The 13,709-nt window shown below is 52.8% G+C and overlaps 1 protein-coding gene and 1 long non-coding RNA gene across 6 annotated transcripts in view; one reads left to right on the top strand and one right to left on the bottom strand.

Annotated features, from left to right (window-relative positions):
• The window catches only part of Rcc2 (regulator of chromosome condensation 2), a 22,819-nt gene extending 14,533 nt beyond the window's left edge, over positions 1-8,286 (bottom strand). Inside the window, exons 1-4 of one of the 3 annotated variants that reach the window (NM_001427820.1) lie at positions 8,146-8,286; positions 7,238-7,378; positions 6,471-6,758; positions 709-802 (exon numbers count right to left, since the gene is read on the bottom strand). In NM_001427820.1, the coding sequence (NP_001414749.1) occupies positions 709-802; positions 6,471-6,749 (373 nt within the window). In that variant the 5' untranslated portion in view covers positions 6,750-6,758; positions 7,238-7,378; positions 8,146-8,286. Of the gene's footprint in view, positions 1-708; positions 803-6,470; positions 6,759-6,915; positions 7,064-7,237; positions 7,379-7,681; positions 7,820-8,145 lie in introns of those variants that run through there. The other 2 variants (XM_039111332.2, XM_039111333.1) reach the window with 2 other exon arrangements.
• LOC120103022 (uncharacterized) lies at positions 7,745-13,709 on the top strand. 3 transcript variants are annotated; one of them, XR_005505069.1, is made up of 4 exons: positions 7,745-7,881; positions 11,686-11,808; positions 13,246-13,280; positions 13,398-13,709. It is a non-coding gene; the product is annotated as an uncharacterized LOC120103022 (long non-coding RNA). The 3 variants fall into 3 exon arrangements; XR_005505071.2 differs by lacking the exon at positions 7,745-7,881 and adding an exon at positions 8,239-8,377; XR_005505070.2 differs by lacking the exon at positions 7,745-7,881 and adding an exon at positions 8,256-8,391.

Below are 13,709 nucleotides of genomic sequence, written 5' to 3'. Positions count from 1 at the left end.
TACAGCGGATAGCAGGAACCCTGTGTGGTCTAGCTGCAGTGGCCACTGCTCTCAGGACTGGTGTCCATGGCTGTGGTGAAAGATGGGTATCTTCCACAAAAAGGAAGGGCATCTGGTCAGCTCCATTTGTACCATGCAGGCCCCCAAGTCTGGGTGCTAGGGTGTGCCGGTGTTCAAATATTTGTTCACAGACAAAGCGATGCTGGGGAAGCACTTTGGGAGTGTTTCCAAATGAAATCAAGCCATAAAATGTGGCGCTGAGCCAGCTCCTCTTCTCTCCAAGGGGCCCCTCAGGAAGGCCCCCGTCTTCTACAGGCAGCTGGATACAGGTTACGTGGCGAACTGTTTCCCTTTCCGCCGAGTTGTGACAAGCCAATCAGCAGCCTGTACATCAATGGCTATCATGTCTGACAAGTGTCTGGGGCCTCATGACACCACAGAATAGGACCAGATCTTGAGACTCAGGGGGTCTTGGCTGTCTGAGGACACAACTTCCCTGAGCAACACCGAACTCCGAGGGCACAGACATGCAGGAGGCCAGGCTCAGCACTACTGCAGCATCCTCCACCAGAGGGGCTTTGTGGTCCCAAGCCGCTATTCTATCCCCAGGGCCTCTCTCAACACCTAGCTGGTGGGCGGGGCCAGGACCCCACCCGCCCCCTGCTTTCTAAGCATCAGCCAATCATGGGTCAGAACCAAGTCTCTTACCTTGCTGTTTAGGCACTTCCTTTCGTCCAATCAAGTCCCAGTTGGTTGCCCCAAAGATCAAAAGCTGCCCCTTGCACTTAGACCCTTCAAGTTTCTAGAGAAAGAGAGAGAGAAGAGAATGAGCTTAAGGACGCTGCTGGCACCCCACAGCCATCTGATAAAAGAGACAAGGTCTCTCCCACAGCCCAGACGAACCCTGAATGCTCATCTCCAGCCTCAGCCAAGAGCTGGGGTTCCAAGTGTGCACTATCACACCCGGCTTAATGATTGTTTATGGTTAGAGGTCCTATTCAATCACCCCTCATCTACAGGCTCCAAGGTAGGTGACCTAAAGCCGGCCTCAGAATTCCCCTTGTTAAATCAGCTCTGCACTAACTCTGAGACAAAGCCAGGACCTCCACTGACTCCATGCTAGAGTCATGCACAAGACAGCCCACAAGGCAGGAGACCCAGGAACCTCACACCCTGAGGCCAGCTATACAGTCCCCACTACGAGTGGCGGGGTGCACTGGCAGCCTTCATACCTCAAGCCAGGCCTGCATCACCTCTGCAGGGTTACCATGACATCAGTCCTGTGTGCTGCCCCAGTACCAAGAGACTTTAATACAGAGGAAGGGGGTAAGGCAGGGAGGGCACAGCTTGGTGGGGCAGCAGGGTCTGAGGCAGACGGCCTTACACAGGCTCATACGATGCTGCTCACAAGAGGTGAAAGGGCCCCCTCACTGGAGCCTGACTCCCTACCCCTCCATATTTAGAGACCAATTTTGCTATATAATTCTGACTGCCTCTAACTCTCAGTAGTCCTCCTGCCTCAGCCTCCTCAGTACTGGGACTTCAGGTGTAGGACCATACCTGTCCAGTCAGGGTACTTCAGTTGGGCTACCGAGCCTCGACTCCCATACAGACCTCACATCTCAAAGGTCATGCCCATATCATCAGCTTGCACGCATGCGTGCGCGCATTCTCTCTGGCTTCTTAAATGTCAAAACACGTTTTCCTTTTCTTCCAACTTATACTTGTGGACTACAGCGATGGCTCAGTGAGGTAAAAGGACTCACCATGTAAGCCAGACAGCCCCAGTCCTGGTCCTCCGGACCCACGGAAGCAAAATCCCCAACTCTCAAAAGCTGTCCCGACTTTCGCATGATCCCACAGCCCCTGTATGCTCACACTCCACACACACACACACACACACACACACACACACACACACACACACACCCCTCCCATGTACAAACAATAGACAAATGTGTATCTGAGGAAAACACTTTTTGCTCTGAGACAAGATCTTACTCTGTAGCCCAGTGTGGTATCAATTTGTACAATCCTCCTGTCCCAGCCTTCCAAATGCTGGGGTCACACCTGGTTTACAAACACACCCTGCAGGGCTGGAGAGATGGCACAATGGGTAAAGCACTCACTCACTGTCCCTGTAGAGGACTTGGGTTCAGGTCCCAGCACCCAGATCAAGCACTGGCTCACGACCGTCTGTAATTCCAGTTCCAGGGGATCTGTACATACACGGTGTGAGCAGTCACACACACATGCACAGAAGTATGTTACATGAATAAACAAGGGGGCGCTTTGTAAAGTACATTGTGGGCTGATTAGCTCTGAAGAGCAGGTCTAGCCTGGGCAAAGGATTACATGCTTCATCCCTAGAACGGTAAGCAAATACATGACAAATAAAAGTAGCTAAATAAATGCGTTACTAGGCTCAACCTGTGCACCTGCCCCTGCACCTCCATCCCTAAGGCAGACACCCTTTTCTGAGACTTCTGTGGTGGCCTGGAGCAAACCAGAACTGAGCAGTAGCTATGACTTCAACACAGAGGCCCCTGGTTGGCTGTCCCAACAACATACCCAATACACCCCACAGGTCCCCAGCAGGCACACTTTAATTTTTGGGGAACCCGATCTCCCAGGTGTCCCCAAAATGTATATCGCCTACTTCCAGTCAGGCTCAAAAGACAGAGGTAAGGACCAAGCTTCAGGACCAGCTTGGCCAACCCAGGCCTCACAGGCATGGAGTAGCCACTCTGTTCAATTATTCAGATCTCCTGTGGGGGCAGCCTCCTGGGGCCAGACTCAAGTTACCTAAATGGGATGGGGCCTCCTTTCCCTTCCTCTCCCCTTTGTGGACAGGCAGATGTGGCTGGAATAGTCTACAGGCCGCAGACCTGGGCCCTCCCTCTGTTAAGGCCAGCGCTTACGGGGTTGGGGATTTAGCTCAGTGGTAGAGCACTTGCCTAGCAAGCGTAAGGCCCTGGGTTCGGTCCCCAGCTCCGGAAAAAAAGAAAAAGAAAAAGAAAAAGGCCAGCGCTTACGTGGGTATGCTGTCTTCTCTAGGGCTGCACTTTGAAGGAGCCCCGGAAATACAGAGAGAGGCCTCAAAACCAGGGCGACCCCAGGCCAGACAGCACTGCACTAGCAGGTTCTGAGGGAGAGAGGCTTGAGGGTTCCCAAGCTCAACACTCGCCAACAGAGATGTGGTCTCTCCCATCCCTGAGCTTGGGCAGAATGCTGGCAGTCAGTGTTTAGAGCCATCCCTGTGGCTCCTGAAGCTTTCAATGCCCACCAGTCAGGTATACAAAAGCCCCACCCTTCTGAGAAAGATCTGTGGACAACCTTGCCTGGCTTCCCATGAAACACACCAACTGCCACCCTGGCTCCAGCTTCTCCAATACGGACCCCATTGTCACAGCTCGGTGACTGTATCCGCTGCCAGAGCCTACACACCTGCTTGCTATTAACCTAACCATTCATTCCTCCATAGCTTGAATTCTTCCCTTCTTATGAAATAAGTTTAATTAGTGCGATTCATAATGTCTTTTCAATCAAAGCCCTTGGCAAAAAAACAAAAAAAAAAAAACAAACAAAAAAAACAAAGACAAACCAAACCCTCATCCACAGACTGTTAGCAACCTGTTCTAAGCCTGCTGGCCTTACTGGGGGGAGAGGGGGATCCCAGTGAGTAAATGGATCTTAGAGGGCTTGGGGGCTCAGTGGAAGAACTTGTGCTTAGCCCTGGGTTCATTCCCAAGCATCAAAAGGATGAGCGGACAGACAGAGGAAGGGAGGGAGGGAAAAAAGGAGGAAGGTCGAGAGAGTGGAAGGCAGGAATGAAGGAAAAAGAGCAAGCAGAGGTTTCCCTGCTCTCCGAGGGCTAACCCAGCCTCCGATGTGACTGCATTAAAACAGCCTACCCGGCAAACCCCAATAGTCCAGGTCGGGTGAACTCCACCTCACCTAGAGCTACCCACCCCTTGCCTGGTCACATGTGACCTGGGTGCAGATGGGCCAAGGCAGAAAATGCACCGAGTGTCTCCAATTAGCAAACTGGGGTTTCCTGGCCACAACAGTTTCTTAGTTACCGCCCAAATACACTTGGTGAGTGAGGCTGAGAGCCAAGCTTTTCACACATCCATTTAGGAGAGGATGCTCTGGGACTAGGAGGACCAGAGAGCAAGATGCTGGCAACAATCGTCCCTGAGGGCTACCAACCCTCCTCCCACTTCAGGCTTGGCCTTCCACTGTGTTCACTAAGAACAGACAATGTGAAGTGTCTCAGGGTCCATAAGACCTTAGCAACTCGACTTTAAAAAAACAAAAAAGAACCAACAAAGAGCTGGGTGCCTGTGCCTGAGTCTCAGGTCTTTCAGCCTGTCTTTCCTAGCGCGCCTAACTCTCCCCGAACAAGGCTGCCCTTCCCAAGCCCGGCACAAGGTACGGAAAAGTGATGCTGAGGGCCCAGTGGCAGGGGAGCCTCCTGCAGGGAGAGGCTTGAGTCTGCTCACCTAAGTAGCTTTTTTGAAAATCCAGAACAAACAGTGCTGGGTCTGCCTAGCAGAGGGAGACCACCCGACAAGTCTGCTGGCCTAAACCTGTGGGAATGAACCTGGCTGCAAGGCTGTGATCTTGACCTTGAACCATGAAAGTGAAAACTTCCCAGGTGCAACAGCCAGTATTTTCTAAATCCCCGTAGGCCCCTGCGTCCACCTATCCAGTGACCCTCTGACTGACCAGCACAGAGGTGCTACTGTGATAGCACCTAGCTTTAAGGGGATAGACCCACAGCTCTTTCACGTTCCTTTTCTACAGGCATACGGGAAGTTAGCTGTCCACATAAAGCAAGTACAAACTGCAGGGGACTGCCTCTTCTCGGAGATGGCATCTCCTAGTAGGACACAAGGTGCTGATTGCAGTATAAGACTCTTGGAGACAGAGGCCTCTGTGCCCCTCCTACACCCGTCTTCCGCTCCTCCTGTGCACCCCTGAGAGGGTTAACAGTCTGCAGACCACAGAACTCTGGCAGAAGTCTCAAAACCCGGACAAAGAGCTGAGGGGACTATTTTACATATCAAAGCAAGCACTGGCCACTGAGCTCTCCCGGCATTCCTCACACTACCTGTTACAGAGACCTCCCGGCGAACAAACCCCGCCCCCTTACCCTAAACTTAATCCAGCCCAGGGGTCAGGCTCTCCTCTCCCCGTAACTGCCCTTTCCCCATATAACCCAACCATTTTGGCCACCCCTCCCTCTTTTTGTGCCGCTGGCCAAGGCACCTGGTTCCTCTCTCCCCTTTTCCTCACAAGGCTCAGCGCCAGGACTGTCCCCAATGTCCCTGCCTGTGTCTCTGTCTAATCCATAATAAACGTTCTCCTCTACCATACCTCGGAGAGTCATGTCTTATCAGTTTGTTTTCATTCACAAAATAATCCAACTTCACGAGGCTTTCCTAAACTTCACAACCCGATACAGCAAAGGAAAGGCCCCAACATGTCCAACTTCTTAACCTTGTCCAAATCCACTAGGCAGCTTGTGGGTACCCCTTCCAATACTCTGGCTAATAAGTAAGTTCGTTCTACCTGGCAAGCCTACCTCTTCCAGGGCTCCCCTGCATGCCTAGCGGAGTTTCCTTCTACCGCAAAATGGTTAGGACTCTCTATCCCTCGTAGTGTGCTTGGGCAGCTAGGTGAAGTGCCCAGCTCCTTTACCCTGGCCACCTTCGCAGGACATGATTGGAAACATGGGTGACACTCTACGTGGGTCAAATTCCACCTCTTCCTTAGTGTTAATAGAGAATGTTGATGATCTACAGAGGCGGAGGAGAGAGGTGTACCAAAGAAAACTTGCTTTACAAAGTTCTGGCGGAAACTCAGGAGCCTGGGCCCGGCTCTGCGGGGCTCTTTCCCCCTCAAGCTCAAGTTCGATGGCCCAGACCGGAGCCTATAGGAGAACCGACCCCACCGGCCCCACGCCGCGGGCACCGGAGGCAGACAAAGCCCAGTGCCGCTCAGCAGGGGGTCGCGGGTGGGAGGAGGAGAGCCCCCGGGCGGGGAGGGCCTCCGAGGAGCATGCGCGCTCACACCCGCGCCGCGCGGCCCCCACCATGCCCCGCGCGCACCGGCCGGCCGACCGCGCAGGGCACACACGGAGCATGCGCGCAGCGCGCCAGGCCCCGCCCCCCCGGGGCGCCCGAGCCGCAGCGGCGGGAACCTCAAAGCCCCGGCGCGAGCCGGCTGCTCCCCGTGGACTGCCCTCCCCCCCGGAGGAGGAAGAGACGTGGGGGGGAGGAGGGGGACGGACGCACAGGGAAGGGAGGGACTGACAGCCCCCGCGAGGCCGCGCACACCCGGTCCCCCCCGGCCCGGGACCAGCTCCCCGGAGTTCCCCGCGCGCCGTGGGGGAGGGGCGGGGCGTGACCCCACGGCGCCCCTCCCCCCCAACCGCCAACCGCCCGCGCCCCCGCCCCACTCACGACGCGCTCCTTCGTGTGCTCAGGCTCCGTGATAATCGCGGCCGCGCCGGACGCCTTGCCCGCTGTCGCCGGCCTGGCTGTGCGCTTGCCGCCGCCGGGGGCCCCGTCCAGCTCCGGGCCGTCCTCGTCGCCGCTGCTGCCGCCGCCGCTGCTACTGCTGCAGCGCTCCGGCCGCTCGCGCTTCCTGCCCGCGGGGCCGCCGCGCCGCCGGGGCCCCGCGCGTGCCGTGCCGTTGCCCGAACTCGGCTCCTCCCAAGCCGCCCCCTTCTTCCTGGGCATGGTCGCGGGCTGCGGAGACACGGGCGCACAATGCACGGGCTGGCTGCGGGGCGGGGGAGGGGAGCGCAGCGCGGCGTGGGCCGCCCCACCTGCTGCTCCCTCGCCCCTCCCCACGCCGCGCGCCACGCGGGGTCCCCCCCCCGTACCCCGGCCGGGCCCCAAGCACCTGCGAGCACGCGCGAAAAGAGGAACTTTGGTGGGGCCCCAGCCCGGCCCCCGCGGCCCCGCACTCGCCCCGTCTGCTTTTTTTTTTTTTTATTGATTTTGAACAATGGGATCTCTGTCTGTCTCCGATTAAACCACGTGGATCCGCCTTCCTTCCCCTTCTTATTCATTCCGTTCCCCAACCCCCCCTTCCCCAGCGTTTTTTTTTTTAAACCTTTCTCGGGGGGGAGGGGGAAAGGAGAGGAGAGAAAAAAAAAAAAAGAGGAAAAAAAAAAACTTTCCCAGACCCTGCAAACTGGTCCCAGACGGTTTCCAGCCCCTACCTGGTTGGAGTGATGAGAAACGAGGAGGGGAGCGACTGAAAGACGGGGGTCGAGGGCTTCTTCTCTCCCCGGCCCGGACGAGGGCTCCAGCCCACTCACCAGATACACTTAAAATGTAAATACGAGCTTCCAGAACAAATGCTACAACACAAAACAGAAACACATGTGCGGCCGGGCGGCAAGCGAGCGCGCGCGCGGCGGGCGGCTAGGGGCTCCGGGCGCGCGCGCCCCCTACCGGCCGGAGGTCCCCACGGCCGGGCCGCCCACCCGAGCCTGCGTCCCGGACGCCCGGCGCCACGCCGCAGGCCCCGCTCGGCCCCGCCGCTGCGCGCTCCGCACGCACGCCCTTCCACGCAGCGGGGCCTGCGCGTCACGAGGCGTCTTCGGGGCTCGGAAGAGTGTCAGATTCTCTTGTTTTTCCCTCTGAGCGTCTAGACAGGTCACCTGAGGACACTCGCTGGAAAATAGTTGCTTTGCTCACGCAGCAGCCAACGAGGGACGTGCCCTCGTTGAGCGATCGGAATGAAAGATGAATACAATTTGAGTAACTTTCTCCTAGGCAGACGCAGGGTAGATTTGATTCGTCGTGGATGTGTCCAGAGTGTGCAGCAGGGTGCTGTTACAAATGGTCAAGTTACATAAAGGTTTGGTGTACTATGAAATTAGTAATTAGCTGGGGGGGGGGCATACTATGAAATTAGTAATTAGCATAGGTGGACTTGAAAGTACTTGTGATGGGAATTCCTTATTTCATTTTTAAAACGTTTTTACCGCGCCCCCAGTACAAGCGAGACTGGATGCAGAGGTGCTAGACGCTTAGAATACAGACCTGGAGAATAGGATCTCTGCCCAACTGGAAGGCGGAGTAAGAGGAAAGATTAAGAAATTACTGAAAGCGTGGTACTTACCCGGTACCAGGACCAAGGAAGGCGTTCCCTGGGCGAGCTGAGTTAAGAAATTTAAAGAATCCGACCTGCCAGAAGTGAGGGAGAAAACAGTTCCCCAATCCCATGGAATAGTGCAGGGTCTAGGGACCCGGGAAGAGAAGTGGCCAGAGGTGCTGGGGTCAAGGCTGAGGAGGGGCCAGCTCACGGGACCGGACAAGCCACGTGCAGGAACCAATTGGAGAAAGATCGGCTGGTACTAGGGGGAAGGTTTGAATCTCAGTATAACTTTTTCTTCTACCAAATGTTTCTTCTTCCTTTTTCTTTGGGGTTTTGTTTCGGTCTGGTGTAGCCCAGGCTGGCCTAAAAAACTGACCCGTGTAACCCAGGCTGGCATTGAACCCGATCCTCCTGCTTCTACCTCTCAAGTGCCCGAGTTAACACCGAAAGTTTCTTTTTCCGGCAACTTCTTTGGTGGACTAGAGAGTTCTAGGGTCTTTGCAGTTCGTTTCTTTATTACATCGAGAAGCGGGAGGGCGGCGGGGGTGGGGTGGGGGCGCAGGACCAAACGTTTGAAGGCAGGCGGAGAGTCCAAGAGAACCAAATCTAAGTTATTTGATCAAAGTCACGAGCCTGTGTGGAAGCACTTATGTAAAACAACTCAAAATGAAAACCAATTGGTGCGTTTCAGAGATATTAGAAGTTCCCTCTTAATAGACCTGGCAATTCGAAAAGATTGAAGAGATTAAACCGTGATGCTTTGTTACAAAACACTAGAACCAACCAGAAAAGAATTCTGCCTAAGTGTGCCGTCAGGTCTTGGTTTCAGGAAATGGCACGCCAGAGCTTGTCCTGGGGGTGGTGGCTGGTTGGGCGTTTATCCTCCCGACAACACCCTGTGTGGCCAATTAGAAACGCCGAGGGTGCCTTTAAAAGGCTTTTAGGCAGCGAGTCTCTCTCTCTCTTTCTCCTGCCCCATTATACTGCTTTCTGCCGGCGTAAAAGGCACATGCGTCAGAACCGCTGATGCAACCCGACGCTAATATCACGTTGCATCATCTGACCCAAGGTGTGGTGCTTCCAAAACTGGTTTTTCCTGAGGCTGTGCTGAGGAAGAAGAGCACTCGGGGGGGATAACACCCACTAACCAGCCCCCTTCGTCGGAAGAAAAGTGTTTTCTTCCTCTGCACGCCTCGGTGCCACTATTTCAGACCTAGGGAAAGTCCGAGTGATGCCCCTGGGTTGAGATGGGGGTGCTGGCGCACACACTCATCAGCGAGGCATGTCGGCTGCTGCTCACCTTATGTAACTAACCAGTGTGACAGAGTGAGGTGCACCTACCCGGCCAAGCAGGAGTGCTCCCTCCAACCTACACTTGCGCTTGGAATTTTTACTTCATTTTAGTTGAGCAACTGCTCGGGATAGAAGAGGAGATGAGAGCAAATTCTATGTGGGCACAATTGCCCGGCTTCCATTTGTAGGTGGAAATACAGGCGATCTTACTGTTAGTCTCTGCTGCTCCTTAATAAGGTTAAATTGGGGGGGGGGGTAGCCAGGGCCCCTCCCAGAGAGTGGACCACAGAAAGCTCCCATCGTAGTCCAAGGGGTCTGTGGTCTCATGTATATATACAATGTCACCCTCACGGAGAAAAATGCAATCCTTAGGTTTTGTTTTTAGATAGGGGCTCGTGTATTACAGGCTGGCTTTGAACTCATATTTAACCAAGGATGACCTTGAGCTTTTGATTCACCAGTCTTGACCTCTGGAGTACGGAGATCGCAGATATGCACCGTATATAAGACGCTGGGAATCAAATCTGGAGCTTTTACACACCAGGCAAACATTATCCACCACCGATGCACACCCCTTGCTCCAGAGATGAATCCTCAAACAAACAAACAAACACAAAAAGCCAGAACAGACCTCATGAATAATTGTATTATATTAATGTGGACACAGTGGTATGAAGTGCTGTGGTCCCAGTTACTTGGAGGTCATACGTTTGAACGGAGCTTGGACAGCATACAGAGAGCTCATATAAGAAGCAAATAGAGTTGGGGAATCCTCAGGAAAGCACTTGGCCTGCCTGGCTTGTGAGAGGCTCTGGGTTCAACCCCAAGCACACCCCAAAGTAAAGAATAAACCCAGTCCAGTGGCACACGCCTGTAATCCTACCACTCAGCCGGCTAAGACAAGATTGCAGAGCTGAAGACCAGCCTGGGCTACATAGTGGACCTCAGACCAGCCCGGTATTTATACCCTTAAGAGCAAACCAAACAACATAGGGGCTGGAGAGATGGCTCAGCAGTTAAGCCCGCTTACTGCTCTTGCAGAGGGCCAGACTCTGGTTTCCAACACTCCACTCTTAGCAGCTCACCACTGCCTGTAACTCTTAGCTCCAGGCCATTCAATACTGCCACTTGCGTGCACGCACACTCAAACACATGTTTAAAATGCATTTACTTATTTGTTTGGTTATTCTTTTTTTCGGAGCTGGGGACCGAACCCAGGGCCTCGCGTTTGCTAGGCAAGCGCTCTACCACTGAGCTAAATCCCCAACCCCTTGGTTATTTATTTTGTTGATGTTCTCCATGGTTCATGCCAGAAGAGGATATCAGATCCTGTTATAGATGGTTGTGAGCCACCATGTGGTTGCTGAGAATTGAACTCAGGACCTCTGGAAGAGCGGTCAGTGCTCTTAATCGCTGAGCCATCTCCCTTAAACATACATTTAAAAACTAAAAATCAATCTGTAAAACTAACACAGGCTAAGACAGGGCAGGTAAGGTGGCTCAACAGGGAAAGGTTTTGCCACTCAGCAGTGCGCGCATGCTGACCAGCCGTTGGAACACGTCTGCAAGCCATGGCGTCTGTACACACAAGCATGGTGTACCCACCACACTAATAACAAACTTTCTTTGCTTGTGTTTCAGACAGGGTTTCTCTGTGTAGCCCTGGCTGTTCTGGAACTCGCTCGGCCGACCGTCCTGGGTTTGAGACCTAACACTGCCTTTGCAAGCACGGCTGGAAAGGCCGTTGGTTAATCTGTAGCCAACAGTTTGGCTTCCTGTCTGGTTTCCTCCATCTGTAAAATGGCAACATGGATCTGGGGTTCCTTCTGAATTTAACATTTCTGTACACCCAGATCTGTGGGAAGTAGCATCCCTGTCCTAAGAGTCAAGAGATAAAGATTCTGTCCTAGGGACTGGAAAGATGCTCGTTAGTTAAGATCACTGACTGATCTTTTAGAAGACCTGGGTTCAATTCCCAGCACCCACACAATGGCTCACAGTTATCTATAACTCCAGTCCCAGGGGATCCAGTACTCTCTTCTGGCCTCCTTGGGCACCAGAAATGCACGCCACATGGTGCACAGACATACATGCAGGCAAAGCACCCATACCCATAAAAATAATTTAATTAAAAAAAACTGTTCTATTTCTGACAGTGAGTCATGGAATTCTAGAATCCAAAAGGTCTTTAAATGTTACAGTTGGACCTCTGAGTCCCCAGCCTGGCAGTCATCCTGGGCTCAGCCTGTGGTTTCTCTCGCCCTTATCTAGGGAGCAGCCAGGGCAGCTGGCGTGCAGGAAGCCGTCTACATTTGCTTGCTGACCTAAATAATACCCAGGAGAAGAGTCCAAGCCCAGAAGCCCTTCAATGTCTTAGGGCTGCACAGCTGACTGGTAAGCAGAATGGAGCCTCTCAGTCCAGGGCAGGAAGTGGTGATGTGGTCCTGGGACCAGCGTCAGCATCCCTTGGGAGTTTCTTAGAAACTAACTTACTAAAACAGAAACTGCAGGCAGTGGGAGGGATGGCACAGAAGTGAAAAGCATGCCTGTCTCTTCCTCTACCCACATGGTGGCTGCCCCATGCACGTGGTGCCCATACATACAAGGAGACAAAATATTCCCCTACACCACACATGCGCACACACACACACCCATACACACACACATGTATGTAAATTAAAGTTAGTAAATATTTGAAAAATAAAAGCAAACAGAAATTTTTTGTTTGCTTTTTTTGCCTTTTTTGGTTTTTTTGCATTTTAAAAAATATTTATTTATTTACTTATTTATTTATTTTGATATGGTCTCACTATGCAGCCCTGGCTGACTGGAACTCACTTTGTAAATCATGTCGGTTTTGAACTCAGAGATCTGCCTGCCTCTGCCTCCCAAATGCTAGGATTAAAGGTGTGTGCTACCGTACCTGGCTGATCTTTTTTTTAAATATTTATTTATTTATTATATATGAGTACACTGTTACTGTCTTCAGATACACCAGAGAGGGCATCAGATCCCATTAAGATGGTTGTGAGCCACCATGTGGTTCTGGGATTTGAACTCAAGACCTCTGGAAGAGCAGTCGGTGCTCTTAACCGCTGAGCCATCTCTCCAGCCCCCATTTTTTATTTTATGTATAGGGAGGGTTTTTTTTTTTTTTCTACCCTTTAAGGCTGTGTACCAAACGTGTGCAGTACCCACGGAGGCCAGAAGAGGGCGACAGTTCCCTGGAACTGGGACTATAGCTTCCCTGTGGGTGCTGGGAACCAAATCTGGGTCCTTCGGAAAAGGAATGAGTGCTCTTAACTGCCGAGCTATCTTTCTGGCTCCCTCATCATCATTATTTTTTAAATCCGTATGTACCCCGAGGCTGGCCTCAAATCCATCATAGACCCTCTTACCTTTGGCTAGCAACTGCTGGACACTGTGATGCCTCACTGTAATGCCAGTACTCAGCAGGGGGAGGAAGGGAGATCAGGGGTTCAAGGTCATCGTTGGCTACATAGCACAGCTTGAACTACAGGAGGCCCTGTGTCCAAAAAAAGTACAAGAAAGAAAAATGCAAAAGTGGAAACAGCCAGGTAGTCGTGATAGATATCCCAGAAGCCTTTTCTGCTTCCAAAGGCCCGAGAAATGCCCCCTGGTTGTCCACTTTTCCCAAGGAAGGGCCCACTGACTGTGTTCATCCCTGAGGTTTTCATTCCCTTCTGTGTGGGAAGAAGCTCTCAGCTAAAGGAATCAGGACCCAGGAGCTGACCCAGTGAGCACTATGGTTTAAGCCAATCCAAGGAGCATTCTCCAAGCATTCTCCTGCATTCTCCCATTCTCCCGCAGGCAGCTTCAGGCCCGTGCCGCATCCTGTTTTGAAGGTAAGAGAAGTCCCAGGGGCTGCAGAGGGCGCACGCAGTTCCGCCACCAGTCTTCGAGGATTAAGAGAGCACTTTGCAATAGTGCCCGGACAGGTTTTCCCGTTTCTCTTTTAACAGAAGAGAGGCTGGAAGAAATGTGAAATGGAAGCAGGCTCATCTGGGGAATCAAATCTAATTTCTCAAATCCGGGAAAACCAGGATCGAAATCAATTTCATCAACATCCGTGGTTAGTTTGCAGCCGCTAGTGGCTCCTGACCGGTGTTTGCATTCATGACACAGCCACAATCTGCAGAATTGGTCTCTAATCAATAGCTCACAGTCGTTCTAGAAGACCGTCTCCCGCTCAAGCTTACAAGTAAAGGCTGTGTACTGCTGAGTGTGCTTTCCCTGTCAGTGGACATCACAGATAAAGGCTTTCTCTCTTTGTT

This window comes from Rattus norvegicus, chromosome 5 (genome assembly GCF_036323735.1).
Source record: "Rattus norvegicus strain BN/NHsdMcwi chromosome 5, GRCr8, whole genome shotgun sequence".
Lineage (NCBI taxonomy): Eukaryota > Metazoa > Chordata > Mammalia > Rodentia > Muridae > Rattus > Rattus norvegicus.
This window is presented reverse-complemented; position numbering and strand designations above follow the sequence as displayed.